Genomic DNA, 18105 nt, shown 5'->3' on the forward strand with positions numbered 1-18105 from the left:
CCGCACTCCTTAGCTCTTTTGTGGGAAGCTTTCTTTGGGTGCTCTTTAGCCTGCATTTAATAAAACAACCCATCAGCTTAACCTGACCATAAAAACAAACTCCCCAAAGGGAGATGGTGGGGGTTAACCCCTCTTACCCCCAGGAGTACCATGCTTGGTTCCAAAAGCTGCTCCTGTCCGTCGGTGCGCTGTTGTGCATCCCCTACTTCCTGCATCATAATGCTGCGTAAAGGGGGGCCAATTGAGGGCTGTAGCTGCCGCCTGCGTCCCGATCGCTCCTGCTGCCACTCACCACCACGCCGGCTGGCCGGCGTTCCCTTTTTCAAATGGGCCGCGCAGCGCCCCCATGTTAGGCTCCTCCCCTTCCGGCCGATGGAACGCACGCGTCACTTCCGGTGCGACGCGCACGTCCACACAGCCAGCCTCAATGAGAGGGGAAGACGCACCTCCCCCCTCATGCCGTAACTTCGCCGGCAGGCAGGGACACGAGGCAGCCCAGGTATCCCCCCATGGCTCCGAAGAAGGGACCAGACGCCGGGCTTCTCAGCGGCTCCTAGTGGAGACTTACGCCGACAGGTACCTCCACTAGGTTTCGGTCTTAACCCTAGAGGTCCTGCAGCCAAGGAATAGACCTGGAAAGAAATCCTCCTGTCCCTGGACAGGAAACAGGAAAGAACTGAAGGTAGAAGGCACGGGACCAATTTAAAGATCTGGGAAGTTCCTGTTTCCTGTCCGGAGGGAGGAGGATCTCTCACAGGTGCTGTCATGGGGCGTAATGGAAATAATTTTTTCAGTTGGTCTTTATTAAAAATATTGAGCCGATTTCACAAAGTGTTAACTGTTTTTATAGGTGTGTAAATGTACTTTCACTTTGTACCGTCATCCAATAAACCTTCCCTATATATTACTAAAATGTCAAACACTTAGGCTAGTTGCACACTAGCAGCTGTAATCCGGCAGGCAGTCAGATCTCTGCTGGTCCTCATGATAGTGAATGGGGCCGGATGGAGCTTTACAAACTTCTTTAATAAAGATCATTTAAAAATATATAATTTTTATCTCAAAATTAGCATAATACAATAATAAAGAAAAAAATTGCCAACAAAACGGTATAGCCTTTATGTCAAATATTGCACACAATAATTTTTGCAATACATAAGTCCTTATGATACTGTTAGGTCGCGTGATCAAACATGCAGTTGGACCAGGATTTTTGCCCATAATTCTGCTTTAACAAGGCAGTATCATTGGTCATCATAATGAATGGAAAAAATGTGTACTTATTTGTACTGACCAAAATACTCCCATGTAAAAATGGCTTAAGAGAATGTTGCACATTTTTCATAATTGTGTTTGATATTGCAATTTGACCACAGGTAAGTGAGGATTAAGCTGGCCAAACAGCTTAAGCCCCTCTGAAAACATACCTCCTTGGCTGAGAGTGCATGTGTCCTAAATGGGGTGAGGAGGCATTCTTTGCCAGACTCCTCTTGTGGTGGCTTCTTTTCCCAAGAACAAATGGATTGTACATGTTGAAATCCAAATGCTAATCCTTCTCCAGAGTTGGGAGGCCCCATCAGCTTTGCAGCGCTTGGATTAAAGAGCTGCCAGAACGTATATATACACGTGGTAGCTGTACGGGATATGTGCAGCTATCACGTATATATACAGATTGCGGTCGGGAAGGGGTTTACATACATAGCCCAAACAAAGTACATTTGCTTAATGAAGTAGAAAGAACTTGATGCGACAGATTTTCTCCATCTTTATTTTTTCCTATAAAAACTCTTGAAAGATTTCCAATATTAAAATAAAAATAATACAAGACCAAATTATTTATGCATCATTAGCATTACAGTTTACAACCACTGAGCTTGGTTTAAACCCATTCACTTTGCTTGATACATTAATAAATACTTTGCAGACAAACAGTCTGATAGTTGAGCTCATAGATTACTTTTAAATGTGTCCATAACTCGTGAACCATTAAAATGCAAAATTAGTTAAAAAATATCTTGCGAGAGACTCATGTCACCCAATCTCAAACTGGAAACTGACATGAGAAGTCTGATATCAATGTGGTTGACACAAAGCTGTCCCATGAATGCTTTACCTCCCCTTCTCCTTATTTAATGGCATTTAATACCTTTAAGGCTATTAAAATCCCCTTTTCCAAAGATAATATACATTTTATTCCATGTTGCCAATGGAGATATGAAATTCATTTGTAAGAACAAATACTGATATGAAATGGAGGGAATCAAATACTGTGTGGAAGACCCCAAACTCTAAAACATCTGTCCTAACAAATATAATGGACATACAAAGAATGTCAATGCAGTACTGAGCTCCCAGTGGAGACTATTCTAGAACAATGGAAAAAACAAGATCTGCTGTAGTGTTACTTATTTCAGAATAAAAAAAAACAAAAAACATGGAAGAGTGAAAGCTAGTACTAGTCCGGCATCTTTATCAATGATGTGGCAATGCAGATAATACAATACAAAGTATCCAAAAAGTGGGTTTAACCACTTCATGCACATCAAATGTTAGGTTTGGTCCTAAGAGGGGCCAATGCTGGTCCAGAATGGGTAGCTTGTGGAAAAGGACTTTGGCAATAAAAATTTTTTAAATATATATATATAAAAAATAAAAAATAATGAAAAAAAAAACTTTGTAGTGATTAGTACAGATCAGGGTCTGATCAGAACATAAATTACTAGAGACCTCCAGTTATTATTAGATGTTGCATTCTACCTCAAGTAGATTTTTTGCCAGATATTCTGCATTTCCTAAGTAGCTAGGGTTGGATGTCCATGATTCTTACGGGTTATTTTTTTCCAGCCTGCACCCACAAGCCTTATATTGAAGCTGTCCGGTGGTCAGCAGTGTCCTATATAAATACTCATCGTCCTACCGAAGACACTTGTACCTGTGCATGACATTCACAAAACTTAGGTTCTCCAAAAAGCCATTCCAATATCCCAGATGTAATGATGTTTACACCCTCGGTATATTTGTAACTGGTAAGTTTTCCATTCCATGCTCAAAAAATACAAATCATTAAAAGAAAAGATGATGCAAAAGCAGGAAACAATAAAAAAAAATCCTCATTCCACCCTTAACATAAAATACATACATATATATAATATATATATATAATATACAGCTTACAGATTCAACGTTCCGTAAAGTTTCTGAGGCCAGTGCTCAGTCTCTCAACACACATCATAAATACAGTATTCATTCCCCCATCATTTTTATGGAACTAAAAACATAAAATGTCGATAGGAAAGAGAAAGAAAGGGGAGCTCCTCCATAGATTATTCACAACATGGACTTCTAGATGATTCCACATCTTTTGCACGAGCTCCTAGTGGTTTAGCACAAATGGTTTAACACACTCAAAACACAGACTAGGTTTGATGGATACAGCTGTAAATAAAGTGAATATGCCTAGAAACAGAGTGTGTATGTGTTAAAATATAAATTACTGTCTATTCAGATGCCAGTGCTACCTTTGTGTTGTTCAAAGCTGCAACCAGTGCTGTTCATATCTGTATTTTGAGAGAAACACACTTGTTGCACACCCAAAAGATGTTAAAATACTGGATTCACTCAGTGTATTAAAATCAGGAGCAATAACTTCCTTATAGGAACAACCTGGGTTAAAAAGATCTTTTGCTAAGAGCATTTGGCCAGTGCCAAAGGTGCCTTACAGTGGCCATGTTCAAAGTTCAAGGAAGGAGTGTGTTTAGAGATAACTGCCCCACAATGCACTTCTCTCTCCTTTCTTCAGCAATAACTTGGCGGGTCATGTGGCTCCAGCTTCCAGATAACTCTGCAGCTTACGGACTGTTGTCTCATCCAGTGAGAAGAGGTCAAAGTCAAAAGTCGTGTTTGTGACATTGAAGTGGCCGGTCTCTTCTATGAGGTTGACAATCTTCGAAACAGCAGCAAAAAAAGACCAATTGAGTTAATTTATTTTAAACATAGGAGATAATAGTGCTTACCATCATGTAACTGTATGAAACTGTCCCACTGACATGCAAGCATGCTTAAAATATTCACATTTATAAATTACAAGTGTCATAAAAAAATTAAATCAACTGTTTAAATGGTCACTTTCATCAAATCAGTACTACAACCGACCATAAGAAACTGTACAATATATTTTATCAGAGAAATATGATTTTCTTCTGTTTCCCACTGAAGAATCAGATTACACATGTTAATACAAGTCTAAGGAGGAGGCAAGGGGAGTGAGCAGGGACTCAGATCAGGAGAGGCACAAACAACCAAAGATAGTTTATGTCTCAGCCCAAGTGCTTTATTCAGAATCCTACAGGTCACTTCTCTGTAATATTCTCCATGATCTGCTTCTGAGTGAGTTATGATGCAGATTCTCCTGATTTCTGTCTGCAGTGGATGGCAGAACTAAAGATCTAGCATGAAGAGGATAACATTTCTAAACAAAATGCCAGATAGTGATATAATGGCCAGATAAATTGTTATTCCTCAGATGCATGCATTGTATTATTGATTACAAAAAGCTAGGTGCACTTTAAATCAATTCTTTATGACGGGGGCGTGGCCTGGGTCGGCATGTGAGGACGCTGAAGCTCATTCTCCTGGAGGAGTCTCTCGAAAATCCTCCTGGATCCGTCCAGTACTGAGCCACACAAGTCCCCAGAAGGGCGATATTACTTACAGGAGGCTGGGCAGGCAAGGCAATACCACCATGACGCGCCAAAGTAAGAAGAAGGGGAAGGAGAAGAGGCCTGCAGTGCGGGCAAAAGATGGCGCTGGAGCGGGGGGAGAGCAGCGGAGGCGCGCCTGGAGCAGTTCACAAGACTGGATCCCACAAGTGCCCCTAATGAGCTAGAGGGGAGACACCAGTATAAATAGCTCTGAGGATAAAGAGGGCCAGGGGGCCGTTGGAGAGGACGCAATAAACATGGCGGACGCTGGTGGAGACGGCAGTGCAGGACCTGCACAAGAAATGACCGAGCCTACCATCACTGATTTCTTTAAAGCGGTCACCAACTGCAGCACTGCACTTATTTCCCTCAATACTTAAGATGGGGAGCTTGCAAGATAAACAGTCCTGATCAAAAGTTTAAGGCTTGAAAAATGGCAAAAAAAAAAATCATATTTAGCATGGCTGGATCTTAGGCTACTTTCACACTAGCGTTTTTCTTTTCCGGCGCTGAGTTCCGTCCTAGGGGCTCAAATCCGGAAAAGAACTGATCAGTTTTATCCTAATGCATTCTGAATGGAGAGTCCGTCCCTCAGGATGCATCAGGATGTCTTCTGTTCAGTCTTTTTGACTGATCAGGCATTTCAGAAAAACGTAGCCTGCAGTATTTTTACCTCCGGCCAAAAATCCTGAACACTTTGACTGAACGCCTGATCAGGCTTTTTTCCCATTGGCTTGCATTAATGCCGGATTCGGCGCCGTGTGTTCAGTCAAAACGGATCCGGCTTTTGCATGTTAAACCCGAAAAATAGGAAAAAAAAGTTAAAGTCCATAAATGGCGGATCCGTTTTTTCCAATGCATTTTTCCCATTGTGATCGAAAGCCTGATCAGGATTCAAATGTAATCAGTTTTCACACGTTTTTTCGGATCCGACGGGCAGTTCCGGTGTCGGAATTGAACGCCGGATTCAAACAACGCTAGTGTGAAAGTAGCCTTAACAAGGTTCTAAGTAGAGCTTCAACAAGCAACAAGAAGAAATGGGAGAAAACATTTTTTGAGCATTCAATTTAATGAAAACAACGAATAAACTGAAACAGGCTGTTTTTCAGCTGATCAAAAGTTTAGGACCACACCTAAAAAACAAAACAAAAACTAAACCCTCCTAAAACAGAAATCCAACTTCCAAACATGAACTCAGTAATGCGTAGCTCTGCTGTTATTGTTTATCACTTCAAAAATTCGTTTCGGCATGCTTGATGCAAGCGTTTCCATGAGGTGAGTGGAAACATTTCTCCAAGTGGGGTAGACGGCCGCACGAAGGCCATCTACTGTCTGGAACTGTTGTCCATTTTTGTAGACTTCCCTTGCCATCCATCCCCAAAGGTTCTCAATTGGATTTAGATCAGGGGAACACGCAGGATGGGCCAAAAGAGTCATGTTATTCTCCTGGAAGATGTCCCTTGTCCTGCGGGCATTGTGTACTGTAGCGTTGTACTGTTGAAAAACCCAGTCGTTATCACACAGACGAGGGCCCTCAGTCATGAGGAATGCTCTATGCAACATCTGGACATAGCCAGCGTCCGTTTGACGCCCCTACACTTCCTGAAGCTCCATTGTTCCACTGAAGGAAAAAGCACCCCAGACCATTATGGTGCGCCCTCCACTGTGGCACGTAGAAAACATCTCAGGTGGGATCTGTTTGTCATGTCAGTTACGTTGGAAACCATCAGGACCATCAAGGTTACATTTTTTCTCATCAGAGAATAAAACATTCTTCCACCTTTGAATGTCCCATGTTTGGTGCTCTCTTGCAAAGTCCAAACGAGCAGTTCTGTGGCGTTCAAGGAGACGAGGTCTTTGAAGACGTTTGTTTTTAAAGCCCTTCAGTCTCCGATGCAGTCTGATGGTTATGGGGCTGCAGTCAGCACCAGTAAGGGCCTTAATTTGGGTCGAGGATCGTCCAGCGGCTTGACGGACAGCCAATTGGATCCTCAGGCTCAGTGCTGATGACATTTTTTTGTGTCTTCCACTTGACTTTTTTGTTCCATAACCCTCAGGATCATTTAAAGAGGACCTTTCACCTAAAAAAAAAATTTAAACTAAGACCATAGCTTTACTTACATGCCCCCATGAAGTCTTGATCGTTTTTTCTTTTTTCAAACTGTGCCCCCGTTTGTCCGCTATGCCCCCCGGAATAATTCCCGCCGTCTATGCTAATGAGCCAGCCTCAAATGGGCTGGCTTTAAAAGTTCTCCTCGGCGTGCCTTCTCTCTTCTCCCTGGCACGGAGCGCATCCAATCAGCGCGCTCCGCTCTTAGCCGGATAGACGAAATCGCTCCAGTTCTCTGAAGTCTCGCGAGAACTGGAGCGTCTTCTCCCTGGCTAAGAGCGGAGCGCGCTGATTGGATGCGCTCCGTGCCAGGGAGAAGGTAGAAGGCACGCCGAGGAGAACTTTTAAAGCCAGCCCATTTGAGGCTGGCTCATTAGCATAGACGGCGGGAATAATTCCGGGGGGCATAGCGGACAAACGGGGGCACAGTTTGAAAAAAGAAAAAACGATCAAGACTTCATGGGGGCATGTAAGTAAAGCTATGGTCTTAGTTTAATTTTTTTTTTTAGGTGAAAGGTCCTCTTTAAGAAATTTCTTATGCATCCCACCTAAGCAGAGATGGCGCGCTGTGAGAGACCCTGCATATGCAGTTCAACAACCCGACCACGTTCAAAAAGGGAGAGTTTTTTTTTTGCATTGCCATCACAACGTGTGGACTACCTGACAGAAAATGACAAATCCAAATCTTTGCACAAATTTGGCCTTTTAAAAAGGCATGTGGTCCTAAAATTTGGATCAGCTGAAAAACAGCCCGTTTTAGTTTAATTGTCATTTTAAATTAATTGAATGCTCAAAAAATGTTTTGCCTCACTCTCATTTCTTCTTGTTGCATGTTGAAGCTCTACTTGGAACCTTGCTAAGATCCAATAACGTAAAATATGATTTTTTTTTGCCATTTTTCAAGTGGTCTTAAACTTTTGATCAGGACTGTATGTCCTTCCTCAGAAATTATCTAAGGAAGGTCTCTGAGAGAATTAAAGAAGTGGAAGATCGGGTGAGCTGCTTGGAAGATAAGGCACCTCCTTTAAGAAAATATCTAGGAAAAGTGGCCCATGATGTTTCTTATCTGCTAAGCAAAGCTGACGATTTAGAAAACAGGCTTCGCAGGAATAATCCTATGTTCATCCTCCCTGGCACGGTATCTCCTTATGCCCCTATCCTTATATGTCCCCTAAACACGCCCATTATTCGTGACTGTATGGTCAGTATTTCATTTGTGACCTGGCCCAACCGGACCTTTAGACCTTTCATTATCTTTATAGAGCACTGCTTGACCATCACTATATGCGCTGCCCACCGCCTCCATCCATCAGGACAGCTTAGTCCCGGCGCATCACCCTTTGGGAGGCAGCAGCTGCGGGGTGCGTGTCAAGCTGACACGCACATACCGCACTTCCGGTTGTTAGCTACTGCATGCACGTCACTTCCGGCGTGCGTTCCACGCTGACACGCATATCGGCGTGCGGCCCAAGCATACACGCAGGCCAGAACACAAACTACGCAGGACGGTCTGTAGTAGTTCCTCCATGCGTCCGCCGGTCAAGATCACCTGTCAGCACACGCTCGTTTGAATATGGTCATACCCTAATCATGTAAGTGCCTTCACCTGCGATTGGGCGGAGGGGATGTTAAAGGGAGGGCTAAACCGAGGCTTACCACCTCAGACCCAAACTTCTACACTACTGACCACACCATGTGAGTATTAGACAATATCGTTTTATTATCTATATTTGGCCCTTAGTCCTGAGTTTATGTGTAGGTACATCTATCTTCTAGGTATCTTCTGGGTGGTGAGCCCGGCATCCTGGGTGATTAACTTGGGCACCTATATCCTTTATGGTGCACTTCAGCCAGGCAGACATATGCTCCCAGTTAGGAGCTTCCTCAGGTATGATCTATTCGCAATCGTTTATTGCCAACCTCAGGTACCTATTCACATATAATACCCAGCGTTATGGGCATTCACCCTTGGTTATCTCATCTGTACTAACGTGGGTCCTGTATGTCTATTTTTTCAGTGTGTACATAGGCAGACGAGTCCACTAACCGTGCCGTCACTAAACCGTATGTAAACCACTGTATGGCAATCGTCTAACCATTTTGGGTCTGGTGGGTCATTAAGGATTGTTTATTCCTGCTATGTATGTACGCACGTATCATTGAACTGGGGCGGCCATAACCACTGGCAAGGATCCCAGGATCTCTACATACCTACTATACGCAACCCCCTGATGAACCCTCTGTTATGGGTGAAACGCGTCGGGGCTTGTAGGTCATTTATCCTAATTTAATATTCAATTGTGCGTTTATTGGTAAATTTTTATCCTCTAGGTGCGCCCTGTACCTCCTGGTTACGCCACGAGGGTTGTATGCAGTGGACACCTCTGTAACTAATCCTTTCTATCTGTGCTAGATTTCCATTCAGTTACCACGCATTTCCTCACACTCCATCATTCACCTCACCAGGGATAGTTAGGAGCTGGAGGTTAGGCACGTGGACAGGGCGCCCCCACCACCAGGAGACGTCCCTGGGCAGAGGACCAGTTTAGGGAATCAGTGCTAGGGATACTCTTCCCCAGCCTCCCGCTCTATATACCTTTACTGTAGGTCTTTACTCATACTCTGGCCTTTGCGTGGATTAACTGCATAGAACTGTTAGTGTCTGTGTATATGTAAATTCTTAAACTTTCTATTAAACTTAGTTATTTAATTTATGAACAGGGTACCCCTGCTGGACTATATATATTCTTTCGCAGGAATAATCTGCACCTTGTGGGCATACCGGAGAAAGCAGAGGGAGCAAATGCTGTGGTCTTTTTTTGAGCAGTGGCTGACTGCAAAGTTTGGAAAAGACTCTGTCTAATATGTTTGCTATTGAAAGAGCTCACAGGGTGCCCTTCCGATCCCCACCACCAGGGGGCCCCTCCAAGACCAATTCTGATTAAGTTGCTGCATTTCAAAGATAGAGACACCATTCTGCGTAAAGCAAGGGATCACACGGATTTGTTAATAGATGGCAAGTCTACATCTTCCCTGATTTCTCAGTGGAGGTGCAATGGAAAAGAGCAAAGTTTGTGGAACTGAAACCTCGACTGAGGGAGCGCCAGCTACCATATTCAATGTTATATCCATCTAACCTGAGGGTCATGGCGGAAGGAGTGATTCACGCCTTTGATATGCCTAATGCTGTGGTGCAATGGCTGGAGTCCACAGACCCACTGACGGATTTTGAGTCTCCTTCTGGATGACCCCGAGACATCAGGAGAATGAGTGGGACTAACTCTACTGTCAGAAGTACCACTACCTCTGGCGATGAATATTTCAGGGGGACTGTGTCTTTAGCTCAGAGTGCGGTTAGGATATCCGGGACATTGACTTTTCAGTACAATTATTTAGAGTTTTTATAGGGAGGGAAATACAGTAAAATGCATGTTATATGGTTTTGCACTATTTTAGGATAGGATGCCTGAATGTTACGTATGCAAGAATAGTCCGGGAGGAGAGTGAAATGGAAGCGGAGTATGTGTTACAAAAGTTGTTTTTGTTTGCCGTGTTCTTGGGCTGGGTGCCAATATTCAGCCCCAACTCTCCAATGAGAGTCGTAAGAGTTATTATAGCGGGGAGGGGGAGGGGAGGGTTACCTCTATGCAGTGTCCTCAACTAGTTACTGGAAGATTCCACTGGGCAGGATTTATTTCAGGAGAGTGGTGGCGAATATGGTCATCTGGGAATGTTTTATCATTTTCTTTAATGTAATATGGGGACCGTAGACATTATATCGTGGAATGTCCGGGGGGTCTGTGATGTCACTAAACGTTTTGCCCTAATTACATTTTTTAGGAAGCTACCGCCATCGCTGGTTGGCCAACAAAAAACACACATGACATCTGACACTACAATGGCTTCATAAAACGTGTATGAGCTGGGAGTATCCTTCGGTTCATTCAGTATTCCAGGGGGTTGAGCCTGCTTATCCATAAAAAAGTACCTTTCACTCCTATCAAAGAGGGATGATATGTGGTGGTGCGGTGCTTATTACTTAATGTAGAATGTGTTCTAATAGTGCTATATATACCACCGCCCTTTGAGCTCTAAACTGAGCACAGCCCTGCAGTTTACAGAAGACTGCCCACACTTACACTTATTGATTTTGGGAGATTTTAACTACCTCCGGACCACCTAACGCAGATCTGCGGTCCGGAGGTGGCAGCTGTGCGCTCAGCGACGCATATACGCGTCATCTCGCGAGACGCGAGATTTCCTGTGAACGCGCGCACACAGGCGCGCGCGTTCACAGGAACGGAAGGTAAGAGAATGGATCTCCAGCCTGCCAGCGGCGATCGTTCGCTGGCAGGCTGGAGATGTGATTTTTTTAACCCCTAACAGGTATATTAGACGCTGTTTTGATAACAGCGTCTAATATACCTGCTACCTGGTCCTCTGGTGGTCCCTTTTGCTTGGATCGACCACCAGAGGACACAGATAGCTGTGCAAAGTAGCACCAAACACCACTACACTACACCCCCCCCCTGTCACTTATTAACCCCTTATGAACCCCTGATCACTTGATATACACTCCCTGATCACCCCCCCCCCCCCCGTCATTGATCACCCCCCTGTAAGGCTCCATTCGACGTCCGTATGATTTTTACGGATCCATGGATCGGATCCGCAAAACACGTACGGACGTCTGAATGGAGCCTTACAGGGGGGTGATCAATGACAGGGGGGTGATCACGCATATAGACTTCCTGATCACCCCCCTATCATTGATCACCCCCCTATCATTGATCACTCCCCTGTAAGGCTCCATTCAGACGTCCGTATTATTTTTACGGATCCACGGATACATGGATCGGATCCGCAAAACACATACGGACGTCTGAATGGAGCCTTACAGGGGGGTGATCAATGACAAGGGGGTGATCACGCATATAGACTTCCTGATCACTTCCCTGTCATTGATCACCCCCCTGTAAGGCTCCATTCAGACATCCGTATGTGTTTTGCTCATCCGATCCATGTATCCGTGGATCCGTAAAAAACATACGGACGATGAATCATACGATATTTCTCTCACCCAGCATAGGTATATGTAAAATGACACCCCAAAACACATTCCCCAACTTCTCCTGAGTACGGCGATACCAGATGTGTGACACTTTTTTGCAGCCTAGGTGGGCAAAGGGGCACACATTCCAAAGTGCATTTTTCGGATTTCACCGGTCATTTTTTTTTTTTTTTTTTTTTTTTTTTACAGATTTTGATTGCAAACTTCTTCTCACACATCTGGGCCCCTAGAATGCCAGGGCAGTATAACTACCCCACAAGTGACCCCATTTTGGAAAGAAGACACCTCAAGGTATTTTGTGATGGGCATAGTGAGTTCATGGAAGTTTTTATTTTTTGTCACAAGTTAGTGGAATATGAGACCAAGAAAAATAAAATAAAAAAAATCATCATTTTCCGCTTACTTGTGACAAAAAATAAAAAGTTCTATGAACTCACTATGCCCATCAGTGAATACCTTAGGGTGTCTACTTTCCGAAATGCGGTCATTTGTTGGGGTTTTCTACTGTCTGGGCATTGTAGAACCTCAGGAAACATGACAGGTGCTCAGAAAGTCAGAGCTGCTTCAAAAAGCGGAAATTCACATTTTTGTACCATAGTTTGTAAATGCTATAACTTTTACCCAAACCATTTTTTTTTGACCCAAACATTTTTTTTAAATCAAAGACATGTAGAACAATAAATTTAGCGAAACATTTATATATGGATGTCGTTTTTTTTGTGCAAAATTTTACAACTGAAAGTGAAAAATGACATTTTTTTTGCAAAAAAATCGTTAAATTTTGATTAATAACAAAAAAAAGTAAAAATGTCAGCAGCAATGAAATACCACCAAATGAAAGCTCTATTAGTGAGAAGAAAAGGAGGTAAAATTCATTTGGGTGGTAAGTTGCATGACCGAGCAATAAATGGTGAAAGTAGTGTAGTGCAGAAGTGTAAAAAGTGGCCTGGTCATTAAGGGGGTTTCAGCTAGCGGGGTTGAAGTGGTTAACTCATACTCCAATATAGCATTTGACAAAATCTCCTGTACGAGATCCGCTCCCTGCCCATACAACAACTCCATTTGGTAGACTAATAAAAACTTGGTCTTTCCGATATATGGCGACTTAAAAATCCCTTGGCAAAGGAATACTCTTGTGCGTCCGCAACATATACCTCATCATCTACAATTGGTCTTGCACTTGGTAAAGACAATACGTTACACCCATGGTTGCTGGGTCTCGGTTCCATTGTAGGACATTGTCGGACCATTCTCCGTTGAAGGTTACTTTACAACTGAGAGGCGCTGGCAGTGGGAGCCCCAGAATGTGGCGCCTGAACCCATTCTGGTTAAAAGTAATAGATCTTAATGATGTCAGGAAACAACTGAGGGAGTTTTATCAGTTTAATGAGGGAACCACCTGTGTGGGTATAGTATGGGAGTCAATGAAGGGATTCTTAAGAAGTATATTGAGCAAAAGTATAAATATTATTAAGACGCGCACTGGGAGAGGAGATGCAGAATCAAATGACTAGTAAGGAGGCTGCATATGTTGTGGATCCCTCTGGGGTCACACTGAGTGCTTGGAAAGCTGCACAGGAGTCTCTCAACGCCCTCATCTTGGAACAGGCTGCTAGTAAGCAGTCTTTGAGAGAATTTTTTTTTTTTATAATACTATGAGGAGGGCGAGAAGGCAGGGCATATACTGGCGATGATCGCTAAAGCTCCACAGGGATCTACATACATGTCGTGCCTACAAACTACAGAGGGCAGGACTATAGATGATACACGTGGGATATTGGAGATTTTTTTAAGGGATTTTATGAAGCTTTATATAAAAGTAAATTTACATACACGGAACAGGATCTGGAGGGTTTCCTGGATGGGGATGGACTGCCGGCTTTATCTGCGGAGGAGAGGGACAGGCTAGATGCTCCCCTTACTTTAGAAGAACTACAACAGGCGGTGAGCGCAATGCCAAACGAGAAAGCTCTCAGTCCTGATGGGTTGCCTATGGAAATGTACAAGGAATTTTAGGAAGATATGCTATATAACCTGTTGGAGGTATATGAACAAGTTTATGAAGTGGGTAGGTTAACCCATCTATGTATGAAGCCACATAGATGGGGGTAACCGGAGAAGGATAATAAACCATCCAAGTCATACCGGCCTGTCTCTCTCCTTAAGTCAGCTGTCAAGATATTGGCAAAAGTATTGGCGATGCGGTTGTCCCAAGTAGTCAAGTCGGTAGTGCACCTGGATCAGTCTGGATTTATGCCGGCAAAGTCCACCGCCATCAATCTGAGAAGAGTATTTTTAAATCTCCAGGGTCATCTAGCTGATAAGGCAGTGCTATCATTGGACGCCGCTAAGGCTTTTGATAACGTATAATGGAGATACTTGGGCTGGGCTGTCCTTAAAAAATAAAAAAGGGATTTGCATCATCTTTCATAGCCTGGGTCCGACTTCTGCATGCTGCTCCCACTGCTAGGATTAAAGTTAATTAACGAAATGTCAAATAGCTTTAAATTAGAGGGGAGTACTAGGCAGGGGTGACCATTATCTCCATTGCTTTTCAGTGGCAATAGAACCATTGGCGTCCATTTTGAGGGGGTTCCCAGGAGATTCAGGGGTGGCTTTGTATGCTGAGGATCTTTTATTGTTTGTTAATAAGGTAATGGGTTGTCCCCAATAGTGAGAATTATAAATAATTTTGGGGCCATTCTCGGGGTTGTCCATTAATTGGTTTAAGTCGGCGCTGCTGCCTATGATCCATCGGGAGGTCCCATCTAGCCTGGTGAATATCCCCATTTTATGAGTGACCAAATTTACATTTTTGGGAGTGTGGGTCACGAGTGATGTTAAGAACTATATTGAACTCAACTTGATACCCCTTTTGGATAGGATAAAACATAAAATTGAGGCGTGGTGTAAGCCACCGATTTCTATGCTAGGTAGAGCGAACCTGATCGAGATGATAATAATGCCACAACGGCTGTATATTCTGCACAATGTTCCCGTTTGGGTCCCCCGACACTTCTTTAGGAGGATAGATGGGGCTTTTAGAGACTTAGTATGGAGAAAAGTAGTATCTAGAATTAAACTGAATAAGCTGCAGCTTGCTAAGACCTTTCAGCAACTCCAATCGGTCAGTTTTGTATGCCTATTTATTTACAACTGAGATATGCTATGCAATATCAAGAGAAGGAAGTCTCTACATCTATTGCTACTACAGCTTAGTTGGATCAGGTGGTGCACGCATCGGCCTCCTATAAACTCATCTCGTTTGCCTATGGGGTCCTTTTGGAGAGAAGTCTGGGGAATCCAATAGCTGGTCTAACAGGAAAATGGGAAAAGAATGTGGGATTTTTAACTTCTGATCAGTGGCAAGCCATCCTAGAAAATACACTGAAACCCAGTGTCTAACACAATTATTCCTGTTGCATAGAGTGTATAGAACGCCCCTAATGCTAAATAGGATGGGAATCTGAACAAGCACTAACTGCCCTCGCTGTACAGAGGAAGAGGCAGATCTTATACATATGACGCGGTCCTGAAGAGAATTGGGTACCTACTGGTCGGAAGTGTTCAATATGTTAGATACCACGTAAAATATTGCAGTTCCTAGGAAACCAGTGGTTGGTGTTCTGGGCCACACTCAGGATCTAGCAGTAACACAGGGTGTAGGTTAGCAACAGCGAAAACTCTGTACTGTTCAAGGAAACTGGTGGCAAAATTTTGTATTCAATCGATTGGCCCAAACAAACAAGAATTGATAGGGGCTGTAAACCATCTGGTTTGGTTGGAAAGGGGAATCTGCCTGAAAAGAGTAGCACTTAAAAAATTCCAGAAACAACGGGGGAATTGGATAGTAAGATCTGGTTTAGCCTCCCAGGACTTGACGAGATCATGGTTGGTAGACACCATGGGAATAGTCAGCCTAGATCAGAGAACTAGGAATGCCCATAGATGATCATTTGAGAAAGCAGCTGAGGATGGAGTGGTTAATTGTTGATAGGAATCAAATATAGAACTTGCTAAAGGAAAAGCGGACACTGCATTGGGGGGGGGTTATTGCTTTATATGTTTTCTACTTTGCATTAAAAAACAAAAAAAAAAACGATTTGATTTAAAAAAAAAAATCAAACATACTTTGGAAAAATTTGTGCTATATTTTTTTTTATTTACCATGCCATAATCTATATTAAAAGGGAATATATCAGGTTCCCTAAGTGTTATTAGGTGCTGAGTACTGCTGCTGCCAAGTAATATATGTATATTGCCTGTCATTCATTCCCCTGCTGTGTCGCGGCTGTTATAAGTTAATAGGACTTGAGGTGTGAACATAATGGGGAGGACTCCTGAGCGCAAGGTAGAGGTCCTGTCAATGTATTCCACCACGGGTTTGAGAACGCACAGTGTGGAATATATATTAAAAAAAAACTAAAATAAAAATAACACAGTCGACTTTCTACTTTTTACGTTAGAAGTGCATAGCTCATCAAAGAAGTCACGTCTCGTGAGCTGGTTTGGTGGGTATATAAGATGTGCGATAGGCTCTCTGCACATATATCCCTCATGCGGTCATGGGTAAAATGGGTGATTTATCCGAGTTGCAAAATGGGGTAATTATCTGCTTTTGGGCCAAGTATGGCCTTATTTCTGTAACTGCACAGTTTGTGAACTGTTGGTGTGCTGATGTGGCGAAAGTGGAAACTGTGTACGTGCCATTGATGCGAGAGGCAAACTTTGACTAGGTGCGCAAGGGTGGACCGACAAACTACAGTGGGGCAGCTCAAATGAACCTGGGTGCTAAAACAGTTTAGCACAAACTTCTGCATATGGGGAACCAAAAGCAGACAGATGGTCACTGTCCCATTTTTGCAGGGTGAGCTGTGGTTATTATTGATAACATATACATATGTACATATGATCTCTTGGCCATTTGATTCAGGAGGCAACATGGCTGAAAAGCAGCAAATGGGCCATTTTGATTTATTTCCGTTAAAGAGGAGCTATCACCACAATGCAATCTGCAAGCTTAGGCCTCTTTCACACTTGCGTTGTCCGGATCCGGCGTGTACTCCACTTGCCGGAATTACATGCCGGATCCGGAAAAACGCAAGTGAACTGAAAGCATTTGAAGACGGATCCGTCTTCAAAATGCGTTCAGTGTTACTATGGCACCCAGGATGCTAGTCATCCATGTGCGATCACGTCACTCTGGAGCGCCCCGGGAGCCGCACGGACGGTAAGTATACTGCTCCCCCGCTCCCCACTACACTTTACCATGGCTGCCAGGACTTTAGCGTCCCGGGAGCCATGGTAACCATTCAGAAAAAGCTAAAGGTCGGGTCCAGGCAATGCACCGAAACGACGTTTAGCTTAAGGCCGGATCCGGATCAATGCCTTTCAATGGGCATTAATTCCGGATCCGGCCTTGCGGCAAGTCTTCAGGACTTTTGGCCGGAGCAAAAGCGCAGCATGCTGCGGTATTTTCTCCGGCCAAAAAACTTTCCGGTCCGGAACTGAAGACATCCTGATGCATCCTGAACGGATTTCTCTCCATTCAGAATGCATGGGGATATGCCTGATCAGGATTCTTCTGGCATAGAGCCCCGACGACGGAACTCTATGCCGGAAGAAAAGAACGCAGATGTGAAAGAGCCCTTACTTGATGGATATATATTTTTGTGGGTTAACATTCAATAAAACTTGTAATTTATACATGTATATCTGGCAGAATAAATGTATAAAGTAAATAGAATTACTAATTTCACTGAATTTCTTTCAACAAAAATACACACTAATCTGCTCTATTACATGCTGCCTGCAGATTGCACTGCATTTTGTGGTGACAGGTCCTCTTTAGAGAGTTCACCATGCACGATAAACAGTTTTATGTTTTAGCCCCTTCCTGACCAGTGCCGTACATGTACGGTGCTGGCCGGAACTTTAAACACAGCCCCGCTGCTCGTCTGAGCAGCGGGCACCATAGCCGCTGGGTGCCTGCAGTTTCATACCTAATGTGTGTGTTGCAGACTTTTAACCTTTCAGATGCCACGGTCAAAATTGACCACGGAATCTGGATGTACTAAAACCCAAAAGCAGATCAGGGAGTTGGAAGTATTGTGCAGCAGCTTCAGTCCTATAGAATGAACCGAAACTGTCGCGCATTAGTTCCTATGGAGCTCCTTTTCATACACTCCAATTCTAATGCATTGGCGTGTATGCAAGAAGCAATG

The 18105-nt window shown here is 43.6% G+C and overlaps 1 protein-coding gene across 4 annotated transcripts in view; it reads right to left on the reverse strand.

Annotated features, from left to right (window-relative positions):
• Positions 1–1752: 1752 nt before the first annotated feature.
• Positions 1753–18105, reverse strand: part of MLLT1 (MLLT1 super elongation complex subunit) — a 205772-nt gene continuing 189419 nt past the window's right edge. For all 4 annotated transcript variants that reach the window (XM_044306040.1, XM_044306058.1, XM_044306049.1 and 1 more), the window contains one exon: positions 1753–3943. In XM_044306040.1, the coding sequence (XP_044161975.1) occupies positions 3815–3943 (129 nt within the window). In that variant the 3' untranslated portion in view covers positions 1753–3814. The remainder of the gene's footprint in view (positions 3944–18105) is intronic.

Source organism: Bufo gargarizans, chromosome 1 (assembly GCF_014858855.1).
Source record: "Bufo gargarizans isolate SCDJY-AF-19 chromosome 1, ASM1485885v1, whole genome shotgun sequence".
NCBI classification, from domain to species: domain Eukaryota; kingdom Metazoa; phylum Chordata; class Amphibia; order Anura; family Bufonidae; genus Bufo; species Bufo gargarizans.